The sequence below is a fragment of the Equus quagga genome, chromosome 7, assembly GCF_021613505.1.
Source record: "Equus quagga isolate Etosha38 chromosome 7, UCLA_HA_Equagga_1.0, whole genome shotgun sequence".
Classification (NCBI taxonomy): Eukaryota; Metazoa; Chordata; class Mammalia; order Perissodactyla; family Equidae; genus Equus; species Equus quagga.
Genome location: NC_060273.1, coordinates 63970389 through 63998139, shown reverse-complemented (window position 1 = coordinate 63998139; position 27751 = coordinate 63970389). Strand labels below are relative to the sequence as shown.

The 27751-nt window shown below is 49.4% G+C and overlaps 2 protein-coding genes across 2 annotated transcripts in view; one reads left to right on the top strand and one right to left on the bottom strand.

Annotated features, from left to right (window-relative positions):
- Positions 1–4449: 4449 nt before the first annotated feature.
- Positions 4450–18299, top strand: NIPAL4 (NIPA like domain containing 4). Its single transcript, XM_046667827.1, has 6 exons — positions 4450–4544; positions 7835–8074; positions 11314–11370; positions 12535–12625; positions 14947–15107; positions 15965–18299. The coding sequence occupies exons 1-6, from the start codon at positions 4508–4510 to the stop codon at positions 16591–16593; spliced, it is 1215 nt and encodes a 404-aa protein (XP_046523783.1). The 5' UTR covers positions 4450–4507; the 3' UTR covers positions 16594–18299.
- Positions 18300–20079: 1780 nt separating this feature from the next.
- ADAM19 (ADAM metallopeptidase domain 19) overlaps positions 20080–27751 on the bottom strand; it is an 81572-nt gene continuing 73900 nt past the window's right edge. The window contains exons 22-23 of the mRNA XM_046668052.1: positions 24498–24650; positions 20080–23677 (exon numbers count right to left, since the gene is read on the bottom strand). Of these exons, the coding sequence (XP_046524008.1) occupies positions 23624–23677; positions 24498–24650 (207 nt within the window). The 3' untranslated portion in view covers positions 20080–23623. The remainder of the gene's footprint in view (positions 23678–24497; positions 24651–27751) is intronic.

Below are 27751 nucleotides of genomic sequence, written 5' to 3'. Positions count from 1 at the left end.
ATTGATGCCAGTTTTGTGCAGACTGCATTCCTGGCCATGGTGCTCTTCTTAGAGTTGGTCTGAGTGCACCTGTGTCCATTCCAAGCATTATTTCCGATGACAATAAAGCTCTTTGTGAGGACAGCGGCCATCTGGAGAAGAAGGGTGGGCCTGCCTCTGCATGTCCACCGTCCAGATTCCCATGATTCCAGGTCAGCATGATGGAGGTGACAGCCATCTGTCCTTCCCCACCCTGCCCAGAAGACCAGCTCTTCAGGGCTGGAAAGAACTGAAAGCTACAGCATGCCCAGCCCTTTCACCTAGGGTGGGGTGCCAGGAGGAGAATGACCCAATGGAGTCTTGTGGCGTGGTTCTAGACCCAGGACTATAAGAAGTCTGTGTAGTATTGAAAAGAGTATCTGCGTTTGGTTCTGGCTTCTCAACGTACAGGCTGAGTGTCCTCACTGGACTTCAGTTTCCTCATCTGGAAAATGGGAATAATAATAGAACCTACTTCCCAGGATTGTTGCAAAGATTAAATGAGCGTGCATATAACATATAACAAGGGCTCTACAAACACCATTGATATTATTCATGTCTCTACCCTCTATTCTTCTGTCAGTGCTTTTTGGCTGAACCACACTGGAAACACCCAGTGCATTGATTTTTGGATTTCCTTTCAGCCATGAAGCTGTGTGGAGCAGTCAAGTTGGTCTAGGGTGCCTGCCTGGAAACGTGGTTGGAGCCCTGACTCTGCCTCTCTGTTGCTCTGGGATCTTCTGCTGGTCATTTTCCCTCCCTGGCCCTCAGTTTCTTCTTCTATAACAACACTGTCCAACAGAAATACATGTGAGCCACATACGTGATTTTAAATTGTTTAGTAGCCACTTCATAAAAAGTAAAAAGAAATAGGGAAGATCGATTTTAATGATATATTTTACTTAACCCAACATATCTAAGATATTGTAATTTCAACATGGAATCAATATTAAAAGATCATCAGTGAGATATTTTACACTTCTTTTTACACTCAATCGGGGAGATTCTGGCAATTGTCTGGGTTGTTTTTGGTGGTCACAAGAGGGGAGGAGGGGGACGGGGGGGTGCAGTGGCTGTGTGCCACTGGCATCTAGAGGGCAGAGACCAGGAAAGTCACTAAACATCCTACAGTGCGTAGGACAGCCACAAGCAAGGGTTATCTGGTCCAAAAGGTTAAAAGTGCCTGTTATCACATACACCAAGGTTCAGAAGAGCCACTTTCCAAGTTCTCATTGGCTACATGGGGCTGGTGGCTGCCATATTGGACACTACACCTCTATAACATGAAACATTTAGACATGCACTTAGAAAAGTCACATTTTTAGGAATTTGAGTTTTGGTAAATTTGTGTTCCTGCTCATCCCTGAATAATTGGCCAAATGAGATGTGACTGGTTCACCAGCGCCTGGCTGGCTAAGGACACAGCCCATCTGTCCCTGGCTGGTCAGACTCTTCTAAAGCCGCCCGCCCTCCCTGGGAGACAGAGCCTGGGACAGACAGTGAACCCCATTGTTCTTTTCTGGGGAGACAATGCTGCCGGCCCTGCTACCTGCCTGACAGGGCTATTGTGGCTCAGGGAGAAAAGGGCTTTGTCAGGACAGCAGCCAACGAGCCTGCAGTTCAATGGGGCCCTTTATGTCTGCACTCCCAGGGTGCTTTGGGGATGCTCATGCCAGCCCTGGCAAGGCCTGCCCCCTCCTAGAACAAATGGGGAGCCTGAGGCCCAGAGACTGTGTGGAAGGCCCTCCAGTAGATCCGAGCTCCCTGCACCTCCGCCCATTGCCCTAAAACGTGAAATTTACCTAACTCTGAAGAGCCCAGTCTCAAAGCACAGGGTGAACTCAGTGTTGCCTTTCACTCAGGGCAAGGGGCCCCTGCCGCATACCCTGAAACTTAGCAGCTCCACAAATTGTAAACACATACAAACAGAAATGTATTAAAGAACGTGTGTGCGCCCGTCCCTCAAGCTCCGGGCTCAGTTCTGGCCCAATGCAACCATAAACTAAACGTCCTCTCTTGTAATTTAAAAAGCCCAGGCCAGGAGGAAATACTCCGCATCTCTAGTCTGATGTCCTTGGAACAAAAGCAATCGAGTTTGAATGCAGCGAGAGTTTGAAGGCTGTTCCCTGGTCAGCCTCAGAGACAGACACTGTTTTGTGGCACAAATTGGATCTGAGCAGCAGAAATGCTTAGGTAAGAGAAAAGACAAGTTAAATTCTCTTGTGCAATCCTCCCTCTCAGGTAGCACGGATGCAGATATTTTTCTGTAATGAAGTATCACTTCCTAGTGGGGCTAGTCATCCCATCTCTGGCTTCTCTGTGTTCCAATTCATACTGGTCTTGGAGGTTCTCACCTCCATTTGAACTGTGGCCCCACATCCCTCTAAAGTCAGGGGCAGGCCTGGGTGCCCTTAAAGACCGGTGAACTTGGATACATACTGTTGGCAACATCTGTGACTTCCCTTTCCCTTCTAATCTCTGCCCTGCCCACCCACCCTGGGGGAGGGTGAACCGTGGTGGTTCACACACACACACACACAAACACACACACACACACACAGAAAGGAGCAGGAAGGGCTGTCTTGTTTGACAGGTGGGGAAACTGATCCTCATGGAGATTAAGTGACTTGTTTAAAGTCACCCAGCAATTAGGGGAAGCCATATGCTGGGAGAGCCCGGCTAGAAGGCCGCAAGTAGAGGGTGGAGTGTGGTGGCTGGGAGGACAGGCTTGGGGGCAGAGCAGCTCCATTTACTCCGGGTGCCCTTGCTTTTAGCTGTGGGACGTCGGGGGCAAGTTTCTCAGTGTTTACAATATGTTTTTTCTATATGGGAACTCTCTGTACTATTTTTGCAACTCTTCTGGAAATCTAAAATTATTTCATAATCAAAAGGGTTTTTTTGTTTGTTTTTGAGGAAGACTGGCCCTGAGCTAACATCTGTGCCCATCTTCCTCTACTTTATAGGTGGGACGCCTGCCACAGCATGGCTTGATAAGCGGTAGGTAGGTCCACGACTGGGATCTGAACCTGATCCAGCGAACCTGGTCGGAAGTGGAGGCCGGAAACAACCACTACACCACTGTGCTGGCCCCCATAATGAAAAGTTTTAAAATACAGTTTCCTCTCATCTGTGCCACGGAAATAAGAATGGTACCTGCCTCACAGGAGGCCTTGGTGAGATAGCGCCTGTCAAGGGTTAGTGCAGTGTCTGTCCCGTAGTGAAGACTCGGTACAGAATTATTTTTGAAAACTGCCTCGTGCAGGAGGCCAGTGACGGACACTGTCAGAAGTGACCACTGCTTTCTTGGCAGTCCCACATCATCACTGCACCAGAGCAGGAGTTTATTTCAGTCTAAAATGACAGGCAGTTTAGTGTGGGTGCTGGGACCGTGCATTTGATCTTGGCTCTTCCCCTCGCTAGCTGGGGTCTGAGCAAGTTACATGATGGCTCTGTGCCTCAGTTTCCTTTCTGTAAATCATAAAAGTATGTACTGCGTATGGATGTCATCAGGATGAAATGAAGCAGGATTTTTCAGCACTAATGACTGTGCCTGGCCTATAGCAGGCACTGCACAGTTTTTTTACGGTCCAGGTCAGTATTTCTCTAGCTTCTTTTACTATTACCCACAGTAACAACTATTCTTTCCATCACCACTATTTTTTAATGGTGATTTGGAAAACACCGGTCTCTAGATAGTTGACTCCATTTTGTTTCTCCTATTACTATATAAGGTTCTTGGGGGACAGGCAATTTGGCTCATTTTGGTCTCCATTCACTTCCTTTCCCTCTTCCATTCAATTTACCAAGCTTCTATCACCCATTCATTCCACATGTATGTATTGACCATTTATTGGGCACCAAGATGTGTCTGCTGTGTAGTGTCCTAGTGCCCAGCACAGATCAGGCCTATGTTGAATGAATGAATAAGACAGGGAGGTGGGAAGCCAGGAAAGCATGAAGGAAGGAAAAAACCCAGGGTCCTGGACCTCCTGGCCGGAAAGGGCCCCAACTGGAAGCAGTGACCCTTTCCAACACCCACGTTCCAACTTCCACCTTGGCCTGAAAATTTCCCCCTCCCTCACCATCCTGGGGCCATCAGCTCTGTCACTGAGGATGGAACTGGGTGCGGCTCCCGGCGTCGCTGAGGGGCGGCGCCCAGGGACCCGCTCCCTCGCCTGCTGCCGAGAGCGCCGGGCGGTGACTCCTCGGCGGCGACACGGGCAGCCTCCGCACCCCGGGACGGCGCGCGCTCCTCCGCGGGCAGCTCGAGCGCCGGGCCCCCGGCCCATGGAGTTGCCCAAGACGCCGGCTGACTCCTCCCCAGGGACCCTCCCCCTCTGGGGCGCGTCATTCTCCCCACCCCTGGGTTCCCACCCCGGCGGCTTCTCGCACGCCGGCCACGCGGGGGACAAGTCTCTGCCACCTGCTCCGGAGCCGGGGATCCGGGGGCGCCGTCCGCCCGCGCGTCTGTCCGCGCGCCCAGGGCCCCATGGAGCTGCCGGCCAGCAACGCCAGCTGCGGGAACGGTGCGTGCGGGCCGGGCGGGGACACGGGGGCCTCCGCGCTTCGCGCCTTCCCTTCCCCGCCGCTCCTTTCCTTCGCGTCCTCTCCTGCCAGGGGCCCAAAAACTGGAGAGTGGGGGAGGTCAGCACGAGTTGTTTCCCACTCAGTTCTCAGGCCCGTCTTGGGGAGGAGCAGGATTCTGGCTGACTTCCCCCATCTGTGGAGCTGGGTGACTGAGAGGGAGAATGGGAGAAAATGGGACGTATGCGGGAGGGAGGAGGCGGAGGCGGGCATTATCGGCTGGGCCAGGTCGACCTAGAGGTGGGAGGTTGCAGGTTTTTTTACGTATACAGGGTGGTTGCTGCAGATTTTAGTACCTGCCCAGGTCTGGCTGTCTCTCTGGAGCGCACCAAAGACAGGAGCGAGGGGCGCAGACTCAACACCCCAAAACCCACACACACCTTTTAGAAAAAGGAAGGAAAGAAGACCCTCAGGAAAGGATACGGAAAGACCCTTGGCTTTACGTTGAGTTCTTACCATGAACCGGGTAGTGGACTAGGCCCTTTACTTGCGTTATCTCATTAATCCTTAATACAACTCTAGAAGGCAGGTGGGTATTATTACCTTAATGTCTCCATTCTGGAGACAGAGAAACTCAGGCTCTGAAAAGTCTGATAGTTTGCTCAAGGTAATATAGCTGGCAAATGGAATTTGAAACTAGAGCCTTTGGATTCTAAAATCTGTACACTCTTATTAGGATCCTCAACTCCTTTCTTGGTATAGCTCCATTTTCCTCTTGGAACTGCAGCTGTGGCATATCCCTGTTTCTCTAACTTCTCTTCTCCAGTGAAACTTTCAAAGCCAGCCTGTTGGGTGTTCACTGGCTTTGGTGTCCTGACCAAGGCAGTCCGTTTCCAGCCTCATCTTCCCCTGGGAAAGAGTGTGTTCTCCGGTCCTAGCCTATTCGAGAAGAGAGGCAGGAATCAACTGGCCCAACGCCCATTTGTCAGCTGAGCATCCTTCTCAAAACTGGACTTCTGAGATTTGGGTGATTTTGGCCACCACCCCTCTCTCTTTTTCTTTTTACCCCATGGGAGAACTTAACTCAGTGGAGGGTGCTGCACCCCTTGGGTGCTTCAGGACTCCCCCAAACAGCCAAGCCCACCCTTTGGCTCCACCTGCTGGAGACACACCTTCAGGAGGGCAGGTGAAGGATGTGGGAATGGGCTTGGCCTTCCTCTTGGGAGTCACCTTCCTTGGCCCACATCCTCCCAGGCTCTGGCTCATTTCCTGAGCTCAGGGAACTCCCCAGACTCAACTCGTGTCCAAACTGAGGAACAGGAGTGAGCCATCAGAACCAGTTTGATTAGAGACCGAGATGGCTTCTTGTCTCATCTTCTCTTGATTGTGACACAGGTGTCAGAAAGAGAGATCTCTCACTGCAAAAGACACATGGATGTCCCCTGGGGGGTTCCAGACCCAGCTCTGCTACCAGGGTTTTTGTGAGACTCAAGCAAGTCCTTCTTCTTCTCAGGGGCTCAGTTTCCCCAGCTGAAAGTAGGAGGGTTAGACTGGCTGCCATCTAAGGGCTCTTTCAGCTCTGTTGTTCTGTGCCTCTGTGCCAAGGAAGAACAGTCAACATTGCCCGTACTCTGTTCCACCAAGATGCCACTCTGTACTCCAGATATGCCAAAGCCGGGGCTGCCTGATCTTGGACTTTGCGGCCCTTCTAGTACTAACCTCGAGTTCTAATTGGTCCAAGAAGTGCCTGGCCCAGGCTTATGTCCTTGGCACGGGAGCCCAGGCCTTTGTGACACACAGTTTGAAAAAGACCTCCTACCACCAGAGGTCACAAACTCAAATGCCTCAGGGGCTGAGCACATAACAAAAATGCCTGCAGGGAGCCAGTACAGACTCTGGGGAATTACAAAGAGCTTGTCCTGTCTAGGGGGGCAACCGCTGCTCGGCTACAGCCCATCATTGCCTGTGGAAAGGTATGCCCACTAAGGTAAGCAAAGGCAGCTCAAAAGCTGAATTTTCATGGGAAATCTCCTGATTTCTACAAGTTGGTACTGAATTCATGTTTTATAATTTCCCTGAAGAAGCCAAATGAAGCCCCACCCTCCTTGCTGCCTGCTTCATGGGAGGACAGGGGGTAGGGGTGTGTGATGGTTAAGAGCACGGGCTTTAGGGTCAGATGGGCTTGGGGAACAATTCTGGCTGCACCACTTGCAACCAGTATAGCTTTAGGCAAGTTAGTGAACTTATCAGGGCCCAGCGTCTTCAGCTAAAACCCTGGACCTGGTCATTGTGCCCTCTCCATGATAGGAATGCTCATGGAAAGCCGCAGAGCAGAGGCCATGTGAGTACTGGCACTGGAGGATTATTGGCTATGCTTTGTACTGTTTCATTGAACTTGGGCAGCTTAGTTCTTCTCACTGAGGATCTGCCCCTCATGCCCAGGTTTGTCCTGTTGTCCTTGGTGTTTGTGCCAAAAGGGCAAGCAAGGGTGGACTGGATCTGGGGCATGCGGGCTGGTTCAGACTCTTGGGACTCTAGGCCTTGGAAAGCAAACTAAAGACAGATTCTGCATGAGATGGTAGGGACACCTATCCCTCTGAGGCCTGAGGGAGGTCCCAGCCACTGACCACTCACACCAGAGGTCTTAGAAGTAAGGGCTGGGAATGGTCAGTTCTAACCAACAGGAGGCTCGTATTTACTCATCTTCAGGCCTAGAATGGGCTGTGGACTCTCTACCTTCACTCCCTCATGTTACCTGTCAGGTGTGTCCCTTGTGGCTGGAGTTAGGGATACATAAGTGAGGAGAAGGAGAGAATCCTGTGTGATCCTGAGCTGTTGGAGGCCGGTGTGCCCAGAGGCTAGGCGGGAATTCCTGTGGAGGGCAAGAGGTTAGATTCAGTGATGCCTGAGAGCTTGGGGGACCATGCTTGGTGTTTGGGGCATCAGCATAGCTTAGTGGTTATGTGCTGGAATTCTGGAGTCAGACAACCTGTGTTATTGGGCAAGATACCTGACCTCTCATGGCCTCCATTTCCACATCTATGAAATGGGAATTTAAGACAGCACTTATCTGACAAGTGGTTGTAAGAATTTGATGCATTCATGCAAATAAAGCCCCTAGCCTGGAGTAAGCACTCAGTGAATGTTAACTGTTATTTTTAGGTTGAGGCCCAGTGTGTGGACAGAACCCCACAGTAGCTGAAGCAGTGGGTCTGAAACAGTGGCCAATTCCAATTGTTAAAGTGTGCAAACGTCCCCAGCATGACTCTCTCACTGTGGTCTTCCCCTCTAGGTTCCTTGATCAGCCTATACTGCTCCTCCCGACAAGTCCTGTGCCAGGTCGTCGGTGACCTCAGCCCTGAGATGCCCAGCAATGTCACCTCTCACAGCTGGCAGGAGAGGTTTAGGCAGAACTACAGCTTCTACATTGGCTTGGGTCTGGCCTTCCTGTCCAGCTTCCTCATCGGCAGCAGCGTCATCCTCAAGAAGAAAGGCCTCCTGCGACTGGTGGCCTCGGGGGCCACACGGGCTGGTAGGCTCCTGGGGGGCGGGTGGGGATGGTGTGCTAGGCAGCTGAGCCCTTAGCCAGCCCCGTGAACCTCCTTACAGGGACCACTGTAGCAGTTTGAGAGCCTGGCCTAGTTGGGCACAAAGGCTCATTGTCAACCCCATTGGGAATTCAATCCACCAACAGGTGACCTTCCTTTGCAATCCAATATTTCCTGCCAACTTCAAGATACGTTAATTGGAGTGAAGAGAGAGGAAAGTCTCAGGGTCAAGAATCAGAAACCCTAAGGCTGGTCCTGGTTTTATTTCTTACCAGCTGTGTCATCATAGGCAAGGCAAGTCACAACTTCCCTGAAAAATGGGAATATAAATACCTCTGCCCAGAAGAATGTCAGACACTAGTATGCCCTTGCTTACCATCAAACTGAGTTCCCTTATAGGCCACAAAAGAATTGCTGAGTCTCTGTCCAGAGAGATTTGCTTGTTTGGAAAATAAGATGTGTATCCATGAAATGATTCTTGAGAAAAGGAATCATGTGTAAAAGAATTCATTCATTTAATCATTCATTGAGTACCTGCTGTGTGCCAGGTATCTTTCAGACAGGGGGATGCAGTGCCTTGTGGGGCATTGAGTTGAGTGGGAGAGACAGGCAAGACAATAGACAATTGTTCTGTAGTGTGTTAAGTGCTATCACGGGGAAAATCCAGAATGCTATGGAATATTTTGGAGGGGCATGTAAAGCTCAGGCTTAGGGGGTAGGGGAGCTTTCTGTAAGAGGTGATCTAGAAGCCAAGAAATAAATAATGAGGAGATAGCAAGGTGGAGGGGAAGAGAGGGAGATGTAGTGTTCCAGGCAAAAAGAACAGCATGTGCAAAGGCTCCGAGGAGAGAGAGCGTGAGTGACACTAGGAACTGAAAGTGGTTCAGGATGGCTGGAGCATGAGGGCTAAGAGATGGGGTGAGGGCCAGACCATGAAGGGTCCTGTAAAGTGGGCTCCGGAGTCTGAGTGCAATTGTCAGTGACTGAAAGGCTCTATGCAGAGGAGTGACTTAGGCTGGCTTATGATGTGAGAATATCCCCAGTTGCTGGGTGGAGAATGGATTAGAGGACAAGCCTGGAGGCTGGGAGACCAATCAGAGGAGCGAGACAACAGAACTTGGGCCTGGGAGTAGCAATGAGAGTCCAGAGACAGTCTTTGAAGAGAGAACTTACTGGATTTGGTGTTGACTGGCTCCAAGGGGAGGGTGAAAAACAGGGTCAAGAATGACTCAGCTTTCTGACTTGAGCAACTGGGGAACTGAGGGTGCTATTTTCTGAGATAAAGAATGCAGGAGGAGCAGGTTTATGGGAAGATGATATGTTCAAGCTTGGACATGTTCAGTTTAATGTTCTGTGGGACATTGAACTTTGGAAGCCGATTCCTGGGGCTCCAGCTCCAGCTCTTCAATTCCTGGTCATGTGAGCCTGGGCAAGAAAAGTATTTTTCCTGTGCCTCAGTTTCCTTATCTGTGAAATGGGGATAAGGATAGTTCCAGACTCAAAGACTGTTATGAAGACCTGTAGTGTGTTTAGACAGATGCTTGGCACAGGGTAAGCACTGGTATTAGTATTACAGTTAGCTAAGCGGGATGGCCCAGCAGGCAGTTGGACACCCAGGTGTAAAGCCAGGTTCGCTCTCCAATGGAGAGCTGTGAGGTGTGAACATGAAGTCTGGAGCACTGGTCATTGCTGCTCTATCCTTCACTTCTGGATAAGTGTTTGAAAGGCCAGAGCCCTCCCAAAGTGTGAGAAAAACAGCTGCTTGACTTCAGGGGAGAGCAGGGGAGGTATCATTGCCCATTCAGAAAGGCACCTTCCCTGGAGTCAACTTTTTCCTCCAATCTGCTATTTCAACATCTTCTGAGATTTTAGCCCTTAGAGTAAAATGCTCTCAGAGCTCTTAGCTTTTATGGGAGAGTCTGACCCCTTTAGGAACCTGATGAAAGCTAAAATCTTCTGAGAAAAATGGGCATTCACAAAAAGCGACATACAATTTTTGGATTTTCACAAAGCTGTCTAAAATCCTTCCATCATTATCATCATCATCATCATCATCATCATCGCTAATATTATTGAGTATTGACTATGTACCAGGCTCTGAGCCCCCCATGTGAACAAAGCAGGCACATTTCTGGCTTCATGGAGCTTCCATTTTAGAGGGAGAAATGCCAGAAAATAAACAGATCAATGCAGATAATAAATGATAAGTGTCATGAAGGAGAAGAGCTGGGTGTGATGAAAGAGAATCCCAAGGGAAATAGTAGAGATAAGGGGGTCATGGAGGGCATCATAGGGGAAGCAACCTTCAGGCAGACACCTATAGAGTGGGTGTAGATTTACGCAAATATCGTTAAGAAGACTATTCTATTCCAGACATGGAAAAGCATGTGCAAAGCTCTTAAGGCTGAAAAGAGCTCATCATTTCTGAAGAACTAATCGAAAGCCTGAGCAGCTAGACTGTAGTAAGAAGAGTGGCAGGAGATGCCTTTGGAGAGGTGAGCAGGGTCAAAACTAAGAACAGGCTTGTGAAGGATTCTGGTCTTTATCCTAAGAGTGTTTGGAAGGCATTGGCCAGCTGTAAACTGAGGAGTGACATAATCTGATTCACATTCTTAAAAGACCACAGACTGCTCAGAAAGGAATGGATTAAAAAGGGATGAGAATAGAACCAGAGGAACCATAGGAAGCTGTTGCCTCAACCTAGGCCAGAGTTGATATGCCTTGGAGTAGGGTGGTGGCAGTGGAGTGGACACACGTGTTGCTTTTTGGAGACAGAATCAGCAGGATGGAGTAGATGCAGAAAGTGGAGGAGTGGGAGGAGTCAAGGGGGATTCCCTTCTTTCTGGCTGAAGCAACTAGGTACACGGAGGTGCCATTTACTGAGTTTCATTTGATGGATAGGTGGGAAGCCCCATAAATTCAAGAGTTCCATTTAAGATGGAGTTTGAGACGCCTGCGAGAGATCCAAGAGTTATCAAGTAAGCAATTAGATATACATCAGGGCTCAGAAGAAAGGATCAGGGTACATATACAAAATAGAGACACCAGCATATAGACGGTATTTAAAACTTTGGGAATGGATGAGCTCACCCAGGAAAGGGCCCGGAAGCAAGCTCCCAGGACTAACTGCAGCTGACATATATTGAACCCTTAGAGACTGGGGAGTGAAGGTGCCTGAGAAAGTGGGGCCAAGCTCTAACTTTGTGTCCATTCCTTTCTACAGTGGATGGAGGCTATGGCTACCTGAAGGATGCAATGTGGTGGGCTGGATTTCTCACCAGTAAGTGTGTTCTTTGCTGCTAATGACAGTGACCTATTGATGGCAGAGGCAGAGATGAAAGGAGGGGTGGATGGGGCATTTCCGTCTCTATTGTGCAAAGTATGAACCTGAGCCTTGGCAATCTTTGCAGGTAGAACATCTTACATGTTTCTCAGATCACTTTCTCAGCCCAAAGTCAGTCTTTCGTCCATGAAGCATCTATCCCCAGAGAGGTTTGTACAGAGTGGGTAAATGAAAAAGGCATTTTTTTCAACTTCCCTTGAAACATAGGGAGATATTACTGCCTATTGGAGTCTCCTGGTCTTCTTGCTGGGACTTCTAAGCCAGTTTCCCCATTCCACAGGCAGTTTGTTGGCTCACTTAGGATATGGTTGGTCTACCACTTAAGGTTTGCCCAAATTTGCACGTTTACACATTTCTCCTGCTTTCCACCCACCCTCTCTGGCTTTCAAACCCGAATTCCTTTGGACGGAAAATTAGCCAGCTTTCCATTTATAATTTCCTAAGTCAGATTTTAATGTCAGTCTTAGCCAGAGCTATCATATTCATCATCTGATTTCAAAGGGCAGACCCAGATCATTCTCCACCAGCAGAAAGACAGAAAAAGCACTTGCAGGAGTCTGCAAACTGAAAACTCAAATGGGGTGAATTAGGCCCTTTGGAAATATCAGACTTTCTAACCACCTGCCTGTCAGTCTCGACTATCTACAGTTCCTCTGGGAAAGATAGCTACATCGGCCAACGCGTACCTAAAGAATCAATAGCTGTAGTTGTTTCTTTATTTGATAATTAACACTTTCTAGACCTTACCTTGAAGATACAGACCAAACATTGGCAGTCCCTGAGATACACTTAACAGTGCCTGGACTAGAAGCCAAGAGACATCAAGAACAAGAAGGCGTCTACTACAAACACGTCATGTGACCTTGGACTCTGGGCCTGGCTTCCTCATCTTTAAAATGGAAAGATTTGATCAGAATAGTCTGGGCCTGACCTGATCAGATTCTCCAGGGAGAGAGCATAATGATCAGGGTTTTAAGGAATGCTGGGCTGGGATTCTATGAATGGTTGAATACTGAACGAAGTCGTCTCTACCCAGATTCATTTGGGCTGGAGATGGTGCATCGGCTCCATACTAGCCTCTTTTCTCCCTTAATTTCCTAGTGGCTGCTGGAGAAGTTGCCAACTTCGGGGCCTACGCATTTGCTCCTGCAACAGTCATCACACCTCTGGGAGCACTGAGTATCCTCATAAGGTTATTGTCACCTCTCTTGCTGTCTCTGGCTCCTTCCAATTTTCAGTTTGTTGAGGTTTGGAACTGCCAAGTGGGGTCACCTGCCACTTGCAATCAGTCCCAGCTCCCAGAAAGTGGCAGTGTGCTGTCCAGCACTCTGGACCCTTGGATCGTTTGCTGCCAGTTGCTCTAGCATCCCATTGACTGACTGGGCAATGGAAGGGCAGGCCAAGCCCAAACCAGTTGGAAGGGCTTCCACTGCCGCCAAGCTGAATGTCTCAAGTCAATGTTTTGGTGCCGCACTGGGAGAAGCATCAAAGTCAAAAACATCCTCCCCAGATTAACACTCCCTGAGTTCTAACCTTGGCTTTACCACCTAGTAGTTACGTTACCATGGGCAAGTCAGTTAACCACTCTGAGGCTCAGTTTCTCCAGCTGCTAAGTGGGGATGCTAATAATACCTACCTGAAGGCATTGCTGCAAGGACTAAATGACATAATGCACAGAAAGTGTGTGGTACAGACCTGGCACTGAACAATAACCACAGCTAACATATATTGAGGGCTTACTATGTGCTAAATCTTCTAAATGTCTTGCACGTATCAACTCGTTTAATCCTAATTAGAAAGTAGGAGAGCTGAGGCAGAGGCTAAGCAATTTGGCCAAGGTCACCCAGGTCCCAAGAGTCTAGGCCAGGACTCCCATCCAGGCAGTCTAATTTCAGAGTTCAGGTGTTAATCACAATGCCATGTTGCCTCTCAAATGTTTCATAGTTTTACAAATAACTGATGTTAAATGCATGTGATTCCCATTGCCCCATTCTTCCACGCTACAAAAAATGGTTCCTCTGTGGGGGGTCCTGAAGCCCCATTTGAAGCTGACTCTGATTGTCGGCTTAACCTTGGAGCCCTGGTAAATCCCAGCTAACCACACCCTGTTCTCGTAATTTCCTCTGTTTTGTATTACCGTCTTGATGACAAGTTTGCAGCATTTACTCAGTCAAGAAACAAATAGGACCATGACTCACATGGCACAATTCGCTGATGTAGCTGCGACACACTATTGTGTGTATGATTAGTTTATAAATTCCCGCCCCCAGGAAGTTGGAAGAGGCAGGGAATCCTCCGGTGTAACCTCTGCCTGTGCTGATGCCACCAGACTCTCTTGAGTGGGCATTGTGGTTAAATGTTTTTGGTAGTTTTAGAGGGGCCGTGGGAGACATGCAGAGGAACTTGGACATCCGTTCCCTCTCTCCTGATACCTTTAACCAGGACTTTGGAGGCTAATTGAGTGCTGGGTGAGCCAACAGATTTTTATCCTAAACGGATGTCACCTTTGTAAAGAAACAGAAGCGTGCCCCAGTGATCATGCCTCTCTTGCCCAATTTCCCTCCCTTCTTCCCTCACTCCTGCTGGCTCATCTAAAGGATACGAGGGGAATGAAAATCACGCCACCAAGGATAGCAAGGAACCAGAGGCATTTTGCCAAGAAAAGAGAAGACTCAGGAAAGTCACAAGAATTCTCTTCAATGAGCTGTAGAGGAAAAACCATAGGCTTTATAATTAGACAGAACAAGCCCAAGTCCTGGCTTAGCTACTTAGCAGTCGTATGACCTTGCGAAGTCATTTTGACTTCTATAAGACTCACTTTTCCCATCTAAAAAATGGAGATAGCATATTTTACTTCTCAAAGAGTTGTGAGATGTAGGTGAGATAATAAATGGGAAGTTTCTAGCATAATATCTAATACATAATACATGCCCAAGACAGAGTGCTAATAATTGTCATTTGGGTTGTTTATATTGGCTTATAATATATGGAATTATTATAAGGAAATGGAAGAAGGAATAGATTTGTTCTGTATGGCTCAAGGAATAGGAATGGGACAATGAGTAGAAATTACCATATTTTTGGTGAATAATTACAATGAACATATAATAGATTCATTTGCCTCATGAAGGAGTGAGCTGCTTTTCACCAGAGATATATAAGCCAAGGCTGAGAGCCATCTGTTTGCAGTGTTAAAAGAAGATGTGCTCTTTGGGTAGGAAGTTAGACAAGAGTGCTTTGAAGGGCCCTTCCAACACTTCTGTTTTGGGACACTCCCAGCCTCTAAAATGAAAGAAATCCATGTGTATGTCAATTCCTCCAGCACACACTGTAACCCTCCCAGAAATGAGTTTCTATTTCAGATGTTTTTGGGGGGGTCTAGAAAAGCTTTCGTGAGAGAGTAGTGAGTCCTGATCTGTTGTTCTCTGTGAGCACTTGCTCAGCCCCCATTTTTCTTCAGGACCCTGAGGCAGGCATGGCTGCCTAATCTCTTTCTCCTATTTCCACGTGCAGTGCCATCCTTTCCTCATATTTCCTGAGAGAGAGTCTGAATCTGCTGGGAAAGCTGGGCTGTGTCATCTGTGTGGCGGGCAGCACAGTGATGGTGATACATGCCCCTGAGGAAGAGAAGGTCACCACTGTCACTGAGATGGCTGCCAAGATGAAAGACACAGGTAGGCTCCAAGCCCTGGTGAACAGGAAGGCACTGGGGGATGAATCTTGTGGAGAGCCTGACTAGGTTCTGAGCATCTCAGGTGCTGCCACCTGGAGGACGAGGCACGCTAAAGAAAGAAAGTTGGGCTGGTCCTAAGGTTAGCTTACAGGTTCCCCTCCTGATATATAGTGATGCCATTTATTAAGTGTTTATTATGTGCCAGGCACTGTTCTAAATGCTTTATATGCATTGTCTTCATCAGTTAGGTCTGCTATAGCAGAATACCATAGACTGGGTGGCTTATAAACAACAGAAATCTATTTCTCACAGTTCTAGAGGCTGGAAGTCCAAGATCAGGGTGCCAGCAGATTCGTGTCTGGCAGGAGCTTACTTCCTGATTCATAGATGGCCGTCTTCTCCGTGTCCTCACATGGTGGAAGGGGCAAAGGAACTCTCTGGGGTCCCTTTTGTTAGGGCACTAATCTCTTCATGAGGGCTCCACCCTCATGACCTAATCACCTCCCAAAGGCCCACCTCCAAATCCCATCACACTGGGGGTAGGGTTTCAGTCTATGAATTTGGGGGGACATGTTTAGTCTATAGCATGCGTTATCTCATTTAATCTCCCCAAAGTAAAGCCCTATGAGGAAGGTCCTATTATTAGCCCTATTTTACAAATGAGGAAACTGAGGTCTTGGGGGTTTAATTAATACCTTGCCCAAGTTATTAAAGAAATTGTGAAGCCGGGACTGGAACCCATGTTTGACTCCAGAGCTCAAGTTCTTAATGCAACATCCCATTGCTGTGGGCAGGGGGCTCTAGGTGCTAATTGCATCCTCTACAGCTCAGGTTCTCTCTCTTCCTCCCTTCCTGAAGGGTACATCGTGTTTGCTGTGCTTCTGCTGGTGTTCTGCCTCATCCTCATCTTCGTCATCGCCCCACGTTACGGGCAAAGGAATATCCTCGTTTACATCCTCATCTGCTCTGTGATCGGGGCCTTCTCTGTGTCCGCCGTCAAGGGTCTGGGCATCACCATAAAGAACTTCTTCCAGGGGATGCCAGTTGTGCGGCACCCCCTCCCCTACATCCTGTCCCTGATCCTAGCACTTTCGCTCAGCACTCAGGTCAACTTCCTCAACAGGGCGCTGGACATTTTTAACACCTCTCTGGTGTTCCCCATCTACTACGTGTTCTTTACCACAGTGGTGGTTGCCTCCTCCGTCATCCTGTTTAAGGAGTGGTACAGCATGTCTGCTGTGGACATTGTGGGCACCCTCTCCGGCTTTATCACCATCATCCTGGGTGTGTTCATGCTTCATGCTTTCAAAGACCTGGACATCAGCCAGACCAGCTTGCCCCACATGCACAAAAACCCAACCCCACCTCCTGCCCCTGAGCCCACTGTCATTAGACTAGAAGACAAGAATGTCCTTGTGGACAATATAGAACTCGCCAGTACCCCATCGCCAGAAGAGAAGCCCAAAGTATTTATAATCCATTCCTAAAGCTTGGAATACGTGAGCAAGAAGATGAGCCCTACGGTACAGCCTGACTTCTCAATTTCAGAGCCACCTGGTTATTTTCAGCACAACTGTTACCAGTGGACTCTCCTTTCTGACACGTTTATTTATACCTCATCGCTGTTTCCAGGAGAAAAGTCCCTACCCAGTGAGTGGTGGTGGTAGAATTTCCTGGAAACACAGCCTCAGTGACCAAATACCCTACTTTACGTTGGTGCCAGCAGGTCCCAGGGACCTGCCTTCTCACTTGTTTCCTCGGTGCCGTCTCTATGTTGTTGGGAAGAAGGTAGAATTTGACCCGTTGAATGTAGCGCAGGCCAAGAACTTTCCTGAAATGTTGGTCATCAGGAAATCCTTAGCACTAGCTCTCCTCCTGAGACTGAATCGCCATTCCTTAGCCCAAGGATGAAGTGCAGCTGGCTTCCAGGGACCCAGAGAGCTGTTCGCCAAGCCTCTTCATCCAGAGCTGATAGAGACACAACTAATGTAAGATGTCTTCCTGCTTTCGCCACTTCTTCTTCGGAGACAAAAGCAAGATCTCAGCTGACCCTCTTACTGTGAAAGCCACCTGATGTCTCAGGGAAACATTTCCACCAACCCCATTCCCCGAGCACTCCAGCCTGGAGGTCAGCATCTTAGTTTCCATCAGCTCCACCCTCCTCCCCACCCTTTCCCTCTCTCTATATGTCCTAAGAGGTCAGTCACTGAGACAGTCAGTTATCGTAGAACTCAAAACATCAATTTGCCTCCCTCTGGAGAGAGAACAGCAGTTGCACCGCTCTTAAAAGTAGCCTGGCTGTCCAGCTAGAATTTGGCAGAGTGCATTTTCCTTTTTCTTGAGGAGTAAACCAAAATATGATTTGGGGACCTGGGGAGAAGAGTGAGGAGCTAAGTCAGGATCTGGCAGAAAGCAGCCACAGGCTCTCTGGAAACCAGGGGGCCACCTTTTGTATTTGCTCTGGTGCCCCACCAAGAACCCAGGTGGAAAGGGCTCTGGGTAGTTTCTGGCTGCAGCCTCAGAGGCTTGGCCAGTGGAATCAGCTTTGAACTTCAGTGACCACGTAGGGGTAGAGGCTTGGCGTGGGGTGCATTCTGGCTGTTGACCAGATTGCCGCCAAGTCTCCAACTCCTCTGATGAACTGCCACACTGGGAAGCAGCGTGTCATGACTGCTCCAACACCACCTGCTTTGGGGACTGCCTTTGGTCCCCTCACATTTGGCCAGAGGCGTTCAAAACATAAGAGCAGCTGGAGAGATAGAATTGCTATTCCTTCCCTTCCTGTCTTCTTTTTAGCTGCAAGAGTGTGGGAGTTGGTGTAAGGACCATTGAAATGGAAGTGAGGGAGCCAGCATATTTGTAAAGAGGGAAGACTTGATCCTCAGCCCCCTAGCTGGTGCAGAGCTTCTCCTGTCTAACTCCACGTCTGTGTCCTGAATTTACGTCCCATGCCCTAAGAGAGGCAACCCCAGGCCAAACTCCTGCTGGCCTTGGAGCTCCAAAGGCTCAGCTGACCAACAGACTGGCTTCCTGCGCCTCCAGCCTCAAATCTCCAGTTTTAAGTGAATGTGGATTTCTGTCTGTAACTAAAATCAATGCAACATGTTGGATCTTGAGAAGAGCTGTAATCTGTGGGCCCTGGGAGTGTGGTCTGCAGGGTCAGGAATAAAGACCTCTGAGTGTGTTTACTTGATACTTGCGTCTTGGCCTTCCTTGGACATGGAGCAATTAAACTGGTTCCTCTAGTGCTGGGGGACCAGTCCCGCATCTCTGGAGGGTTGTGGCTGCCAAGGATGTCCCTGCACTGCCTTCCCCAGCCATGCCCTCACTACAGTGGGAAAGGCTGTTTTGGGAATAGAGTCAGCTGAAGACACTCTTCCCTTGTTAATGCCTGAGCCCTGACTAGGAGCCAAGCACAGTGTTAAGAGCTTCACGTGAAGTCTTTAAGTCCTCACAAATCCCCAAGGTAGATATATTTTTATCTCCGTTGTATATATGAGAAAAGGTCCCAGGGAGGTTAAGTAATCGCTCAAGGTCACACAGCCAGGAAGAGTTAAAGTTGATATGTGGTTCTGAGCCCACAGTCTCAAGGGCAGTGTGTCTCTCTAAAAGATTAAACTTGTCCCTGATTGCATAGTCTGACATTCCTCTGTTTGTTTCTTCTTGTGATCTGTGCTGTCTCCCCTCTGGATGTATGCCCCATGAGAGTTGGTCTTTATTTACTGCTTATCCTCAGTGCCTAGCACATAGCTGGCACTCATAAAAACATATATTAAATGAAGGAACAATACCATTCCAAATAGTCCTTCTTTGCCCAAACTCTCTTGGGGGCCAGTTCCCATCCCAGAACAGATCCTAGTAGAAGCCCAGCATGTCAAGCAGAGCAACTCTAAAACAGACTTAGGCAGCAGTTTCTGAGCACATAGCCTGCACCAGGTATGGGTGGGTGCTTTCACATGGGGCACTTCCCTGGTGATCACGACACTTTTGAGGTGGGTGTTATTCCCAACTGTACAGCAGAGCAACTCAGAGTTCTGGAATTTATCCACTGTCACACATCTAGGAAGCAGCAGAGCCGGGATTTGAACCCAGGTCTGTGCAGCCAGGCTCTGTCTTATGCTGCAGACCAGTCCATGACTATCAACCCAGAGACTGGCCGGCAGAGTGGGTACAACGGCTGGTTTAGATGGTGGTGTTAAGTGGGCAGGGGTGTTTGGGTGGCGGCTCATTTCATGAGCAGGCATTTTAGTAGTCAAAGCATTTGTGTTTCGATGCTTTTGAGGTCCTTAGGCAATCTCATAATGGTGAGAAGTTAGAAAAGTATCATCAGCTCTCAGAGACCCAGGGCTTGGTGAAGATCGGATGAGCTAAAGCCGCATGCTATGCCTAGCATATGTTAGGAGCTCAGGAAATGTTACCTCTTATCATGATTATTACGATTCCATCTGTCTTAACCTCAAAATTGAGGGTGGGATCCTTTTGCAGACTGGGAAGCACTAAAGGATGTGAGCTGTGTTGTCACACACGGCTCTAGAAGCAGAAAGCACACGCTCGGCACCTGCCCACCCAGCCCAACGGACCTTGGGCAAGTCCCTCCCCTCGCTGAAGTACAAGATCCCCAGGAACAAGATGAGGAGGCCAACAGAGGGTTTCGGCTGTCTCCTAAACGCCATAGTGTAGGATGAGAAATGTCTCAAGAATCCCACGGTCTTTCATGTCTTTCGTGACCTGAGACCTAATTAAACCAGACCAGCCTGTGTCCAGGTGCAAAGGGAAAGAGCCCCCTCGACTGGTCATGGGAAAACCCAGGGCTTTTCTATCAGCTCGAGGTCTCGCATTATGGCCTGACAGGCTGGACGGATGGTCTCTGTGGGAACTCTTCGGAAGAGTCCTCATGTGATGGATCCTACGCAGTCTGAGCAGTGGGATCTTAAAATAAAGAAACAAAACGAATTGCCAAAGCAGGCAACATCTCAAATGACAATTTATTTTAATTAAATACAAACAAGGAAAAAAGGCACCATGGCCCATTCAAGTATTTTGCATAGATGTACAAATATTGTAAACAATTAATAGGTGGACGAGAGAGAAGAGGATCTGTTTTCCATGAACAATCTCCCAAATAAAAAGAAAATTCACATTGCCCTGGATCCCAGACACATACGTACACACAGTGGATGGTTTGAGAGGATGCGCGGAAGGGCGACTTTGGGGGCGCTTGGCTTGGATTCTGCAGAACCTCTCCTTAGCGAGCTTCCCTAGGGATGGGGCACCTTTCCAGTTGGCAGTCCCATGGCTTTCTCGAGTGTCCAGTAGAGCTGTTATACACACATTTAACGCAATCCCTGACTTTAGAACTGGTCCCCGATGTAAAATATGCAAGTCTTCCAGACCCTCTGCTAAATAAGAACAAATTTGGACATAGGTAAGGGGAGTCTTTATTCAAAAGGATTATTGCAAGAGATGAGGGAACAGCTATTGCAATACCCTAAGATCTGTAACGAGAGACCAGAAGATCTGCAAGCATCTCTGAGCTGGGGCAGAAGAGGCTTTTCCTTTACAGGGAGAAGTAAACAAGGCTAAAAAGAACCTATGGCAAGCAGGTAGCCACAGCCTGGGGGAGGTGCCCTAGCTAAAACTCCCACTGAGACAGAAGACAGGGGCGCCATCTCCCTTGAGGTCCCTTGAGGTTTACATTTCAGAGATGGCTCCCAGGCTCTTAAGAAAAACATTTCCAGGGTTGTAAAACTGGCAGGAGGCTAAGTTAACTTTTAAAAAGATTTACGTACATCTCCAGCTGAACAAAGGGCGGGTTAACTCACCAAGCCGTGGTTAAGTCTCTCCTCCCCACTCGACCCTGAGCCAGGATACAGCCCCTCCTCAGAAAGGCTGAGGACAAAGACGTTCCCTTCTCTGAATGCGGCTCCTTCTAGCTGAGGTCACTCCTTCCCATAAAAGAGGCCTCTTTCTTCTGAGCTTTGAGATGCTCGCAGACCTTGCAACAGCTCCCCTGAGCGTTGTCGCAATGGCCCCCTGCTCCTCTTGTAATAGTACCTCTCCTGGTCTTGCAGTAATCCTTTCCAAGAAAGTCCCTCCTTCCTGAAGTCTGTCTCTGTTTTTATTTGTCACCTCAAAGCAGCACATGGGCACAGGAGGGAAACAGGGTTTTGTAATGGCCGGTCTTGCTCCCCGGCAGCCTCCTTGGCCTGCCGAAATGGCGACTTCTGGCTCCTGAACAGAACCAGGAGTGAAACAGTAAATAGAACCGGCTGCCAAAACTCTCTATCAAATTTTAAAAATTCGATCGTCTTCCAGTTCACAGTACAATTTTATGGGGTGGAGGTGGTATTAAAAATGATGGAAAACAAAAACAAAGACAGAAAACAGCAACAACCTAGGTCTCTTTCCCATGTGGTTCCAGGGAGGGTGGATATCAGATTCAAAAGACTCATGCAGCCACGGTGGCTGTGGCATTTTCACTTCAGAGCCTCCTACCTCCTGATGTGAGGGAGAAAAGCTGGATAAGCCATAGGAACTCTGTGAGGCAGGGCCTGGGTTTAAGGGTGATTTTTTAAGGGGGTGTTTTCACCTTTACTTTTCTGGGACCCGGCCTTGAGGCCTGAGGCATCTGGAGCAGCACGCTTAGATGGAAGGCTGTCCCCTGACTTAATCAGGCAGCAAAGAGAGTGGAGATCAGCTACGGGGAGCAACGGGGGCCATGTCAGGGAGACCCAGGGACGCAAATATCACCACTACCTGAGGGAAAAGAACCTCGTTTCCTGAGAGCGTTCTAAATCCACCCCACATGTGTACCCAGGTGCACATCCCTAATATTCCACTTGGCTACAAACCCCAGAACATCTATTGAGCACCTGTTGTGTGCAGAGCACTGTAAGGGCGTCCTGGGGGTGGCTGGGGAGTGAAAAGCTCAAGCCTCTTCTTTGCTTTGAGGTTTCAAGAGTAAACGACTGCTCATGCAGGAGTGGGGCCAGCCGCCCAGCACCCTTCTGGGGGTGGGAGACAGTCCCAGGGAACGTCTCCGGGGACTCGGTGAAAATCATCCTGTCTAGCAGAGCACCACGCAGCCTCCTTCTCTGCCGCAGGAGGCCGGGGCCCGTGGGATGGCATCCCCTGGCTGCTCCAAGTTCTCTTTCAGTGAGGGTCAGAGGAGGGCCGTGGCCAGAGAAGAGGACACCAGGACGTGGACAATCAAAAAGCCTGGTTGGCCCCAGCTCAGACCACCCCATCAGGGCTGTGGATTGCTGCTTCTCCAGAGATCTCCAGAGACAGGTCTGCTCTCTGCTCAGAGGGCAACAATCCTGCCTCAAGTCACTGACCAGACCTAGGGACAGGCTGGGGCATCTGCTTCCTTCATGGCACCTTTGGCCATCCCTGGGGACCTTACTCAGACTTAGGTGGGGGAGGAGGGGAGAAGACTCTCACCCTGCTGAGGTCACGAACACAATGGAAAATAAAGCTACGGCCCCCACAGCCCAAGTCTACTCCAGACAACACTCTTGGGAACCACAGCAGGAAATCCAGTGGCCAACCCTTGAGGCAGGACCCTGACGTGTGGGTCACAAGCACCAGGTCCCCAGGAAGTCAGGACTGCTGAGGGTCCACTCTCAGAGCATCGCACATCAGGTGGGTCCGAGAAGGGAAGGAGAAATCGAAAGCACAGGGCACTTGGAAAGTGCAGAAGAGAAAACAGAAGGCAACCAAGAATGGTGAGAGTGGACAGTGGCACCTTTGGCATTACGGCTCAGAGGAGGCCCAAGCCTGGTGCTCCCCCTGCTGTCTACACGGCCTACAAATAGTACCTGTGTGAGTCAGAGTGACCCGTGTGAATAAGGAGATGCAGGGATTTGGGAGGGTGTTGGGGGGGAGGGACTTGATTTGTTCACATGTAGCCAAAGAGCCGGGAGCTGTCACCTCACCCAAACCCTGGGCAGGGCCACAGCAGTGGCTGCTTTGACTCCTCTCAATCTCAGAGCTAAAAAGGATGGGTAAGTGCCCAGCCTCTATCTAGCCTGGGACCTTCGAGGATGACAGAAGCAATGGAAAGCTCTCATGCGTACCCTCCACCGTAGGACGTGGATGGATGGCTTCTCTAAGCTAAGTCCTGGACTGAAAGACTAAAAGAGACTTTTCCCAGCTGGACTCGCCAGCTCAGACAGCCTGGACCATCTCCATTGGCACCTCTAAGGTGAGGGGCCCGTTGAAGGGAGGTGGGAGGAGAAGCTGCCATTCATCCTCCTCCGTGCTCTCCCTTCCCTACCTGGGGCTGTCTATTGCACAAAACAACACTCAGATACCATCGGATAGCAGTCCTCCTGGGCCTCCAAGGAGGCCAAGGGGGCACTGAGTCAAGAAGGAGATTTGGAGATGCAGTGGTTCTGGGAGGAGGGGAGGAGGAGCTCGGAGGCGGCCAGACGTGCTTCTTCCAGATTCCGAGGTCACAGATCTTCCATGGTGTTCAGCAACCTCAAGGAAAGGGAGAAGCCCTTTCAGATGGGTCTAGATTTTCGAGCTAGTCATCATCCCAGACCTCTGTGATCTGTAATCAGGAAACTGTGGAAAGAAAGAGAAGGGAGAGAGAGACACATCAGCCAAATGCTGATCAGTGGCATCAACGGAGAGCTGTCCTCTTGCTTTTGACAGGTCGGAAGGATAGACAGACCATCAGCTGAGAAGAATGGTTTCCCGTAGAAGTTTGTCGACGTGTCTGCTTGTCCAGATCATCAACCCTACAGTGAGAGGCATGGTGGTGCCCCTACCCCGAGCTGATGAGCCATTCCCCCTTCCCCCCCGCCCCAAAGCTGCAGCTTAGTCCACAGATTTCCTAGGGCCTTGTGGGAACATAGGGCAGTTAGCCACACTTCCTCACCCCCTCCCCTCTGCCCCAATTCCCAGGACTGGCAGCCTGAGAATATGTCAGCCCCACAGAAGAGGTAATAAGAGGGGCCATTTGTGTGCAGCCTAGCATAGGCCAGCAGTTCATATATAATCGACTGCTTTGACTTCACAGCAACCTGATGGAGCTGGTTATGGCTGCTTCTTATTGCCTCCTTATAGATAAGGAAACTGAGACTCAAGAAAGTGACTTGCTCAGGGCCACTCAGCTGCACAGTTGAAGATCCAAGTTTGAAGCCACTGTAGCTCAGGCTCCTAAGTGTCACTTTTCACACAAAACCAAAAACCCTATTGCCAATTTAAGACAGTCAGGCAGGAACCAAGGAACGCTAAATGTTTGCTTGTCCTTGGCTTTTGTTCTGGAAGCTCAGCCCTACCTACAACAAGAAGCATGAATTGGTTTGTTTGCTCAACCACATTCTTGCCCCATGGAGCTCTCCGGCCCCAGCTTTTACCCCGAGGGCTTCCGCAGACTCACCTTTGGAGCAGGTGCTACCAGAGGCCGGGACTGCTGAGGGTCAGCGGCAGTGGGCCGCAGTATGGAGGTGCCACCCGGCCGGGGCAGACTCTTGCGGCCTGGCACTGGGTTAGCTGGGAGCGCCTTCTGGGGTGGCCGAGGCCTGGAGAAATCCTGCGGAGAAAGCCACAAGCCTGACTCAAAGGCCAGAGGGGCCTGTTCACAAGAAAATGTTCCCAATATATTATGGGTCAAAATGAGATGAGAAAAGGGATTTACTACAGGGTCCCATTTAAAAAGAAATTGTGTGTGTGTGCACATGCTCAAGAAAAAGCCGTTTTGGAGAGCAAGTTGGCAGTATCTATTAAAATTAGAAACGATCATTCTCTATCTAATAATTCCACTTCCTATTACCCATGCTAAAGAACTATTTGCACAAGGGCATGAAAATGAAACTGCAAGGATGTCCCTTGCAGCACTATTTGTGACAGCAAAAGAAATGATAAATAACCAACATTTGCATCAATAGACAAATTACTAAAATTATACAGTGATGTATGATGCAGCATTTAAAAAGAATGAAGTAGGCTGATATGTGCTGATGTGGAAAGAGGAGCCAGCCTCACTGTAAGCTGAAGCTCAAATGGTTGAGGTTTAGGTAAAATAAGTCACCATGCACCCCCACCCCACGTAAACGTAAACTACAGAAGGACGCCGGGAAGGACACAGACCAAAGTGCTAACAGAGGCTAGGGATTGGGCATGGGGGCGCTGCCCAGGTGAACATTCAAGTTTTTTAAGGAGAGCATAAATGTGTATTACGTGCACAAATAAAATTTAGAAAAGAAGAAAATGCGTTTTTTCACACTGCTTGTCTATGGGTGGCACAATTAATGGGGATTCTTCCCTTTAGATTTTTATATCCCCTTCATGTCCTGTCACCTTCTCAATACGACCTTCCCTGACCACCTTATTTAAAATTACAACACCCCAACCCTGGCACTCAGCATTCCCAGACCCCTGTATCCTAATCTACTTTTTTTTTTTTAATAAATCACTCATCCTCTTCCACATACTATACAATTTACTTATTTCGTATTTTCTGCCTCTCCATCCCACACTAGACCAGAAGCAGGGGCTGGGGTCCTTGTCTCTTTGGCTCACTGATACAGCTCAAGCTTCTAGAACAGTGCCTGGTATATAGGCAAACACTCAACACATATTAGTTGAATAAATAAGTTTCTGTGCTAGTCAAAATTTTTAAAATACGTATTTCTTCTGTGATCAAAAAACATATTGAAGGGGGGAAGAGTGGACTGTGCCACGACTCGCAGATCCCCAAGCTGGTGGGGTGTAAGAGAAGCCAGTTCGATAGGTGGGAGCTCCGCCTGCTGTCCTTGATTGTTCCCCTTCTTGAGTGGGTCACTAACAAGCACAAAAATGACCAAAAGGCAAGCATGTGGAGAGGGCGGGAGCAAATCAAAGAACTGGGATTTTCTGCAAGAAGCTTCTCGGCCATCAGTAAGCTGAAAGCAGAAACTAAAGCTCAGAGAAGAGAAGAGCAGCAGATTCTTGTCACCAAAAGACATATTCTCCAGCTCCATCCCTTCCCCAGAGGACAATGGGATCCCCCACCCTTCCAGCCCAGACAACAGCCAAATGGCCAAATGGCGGTGGTCTCTGGAGGCCAGGACAGAGACCTTCTGAGGGAAGAAACAGCTGGGTGCAGATGTCAGGCTACAGTTGGGAAATGCTGTGCTCCCTCAGCTGCTTGCTGTGCAAAGTGAGCTACTGGGTGGGGGAGGTGTATCCAGACAGGAGCCTTATCAACATGGCAACACTGGGCCTCCGGGAGCAGCACCCTGCCGCAGGCCACACCTGCTATGACCCAGCTCTGCTGGACCAGGGGCCTCACCCAGCACTGTTTTCCAGAGGGAGGAACAGTCTCTGAACCCCCCCCCCCCCCCAGCCCATTGCTCCCTTCCTCAGGGGACCGCACCTTCATCACACAGGCTGCACAAGCCAGTCACTGTGGTGGGGATGGGGGCAGGGTCTTCTCCTGCCAATCCCCATCAGCAACTGTTCCCCAAGTCTCGTCTATTTTCTCTTCTACACATCTCTCACCAGCTTCGCCCCATCACCCCTGCCCCCTCCGGCTCCAAGCTACCATCAGCTCTCCTCTGGACACCGTTTAAACCTTCTAACCAGTATGTCCGAGCACCCAGTCTCATGCCCCTCTGATCAGTAATTCGCACTGCTGCTAGAGTGAGCTGTTCCTTTTTCAAAACTATTTTTTAATTGAAGTGTAATGTACATATAAAAACACGAATCATAAACATACAAGTGGATAAATTACCCCAGAGTAAATATATCTATGTAATCGCCACCCAGGTCAAAACACAGAAAGCTCACAGCCCTAGACACATCTATGGGCCCCTCCCAGGCACTGTGCCTCCCTGCTGCCTAACAGGCAGCCCAAAGCACGATCCTTGTAAATGGTAAATCTGATCACATCACCCATGCCCCACCACTATCCCCTTCCCATGGAATGAGACCGAAGCCCTGACCAAGGCCTGTGGCACAGCCTGGCCCCTGGGCTCTCCAGCCTTAGCTCAAAGCTCCTCGGCCCCCAGGCACCTGAGCCTTGAAGTTCCTTCCACGTGTGGGCCTCTCTCCCATCACTAAACCTCCACACCAGCAGGTCCCTGGACCAAGAAAGCTCTTTCCTGCTAACTCTTGCTCATCCCTCATGTCTCAGCACAAACATTACCTCCTCAGGGATGCCTTCCTGAATTTCCCAGACTAGGTAAAGTCCCCCTGTAATTTTCTTTCTGAAGCTCTCCTTCATAGCACTGATCACTATGGTAACCACATGTATCTGAGTCTCTTCCCCAGCAGAAAGTGAGCTCCGCGAGGCGGCGATGGCATCTGTTTTGCTTAGTGCTGCCTGGTACAGAGAAGATGCTCATACACATTTATAGAGAACAGAAGAGGTTACAAAGCTTCACCCACCACCTCTGCAGGGTGGTGCATGTCACTCAACCAGGAGGTGGGGGAGCTGAGCTCCAGAGAGGGTGCAGGAGCCCACGGCAAGATGGCATCTCACTCAGCTCGAGATCCCAGGGTCTGAGCCAGGACCCGGCAGGCAGGCGGTGAAGGGTTTGGAGTCAGACCTGGGTTCAAGTCCTGACTCCTCACTTACAAACTGCAATCATGGGTTAGTCCCTCCAACCCTGTGAGACTCAGCTACCCCGGCGAGAAAATGAGGGTAGCAAT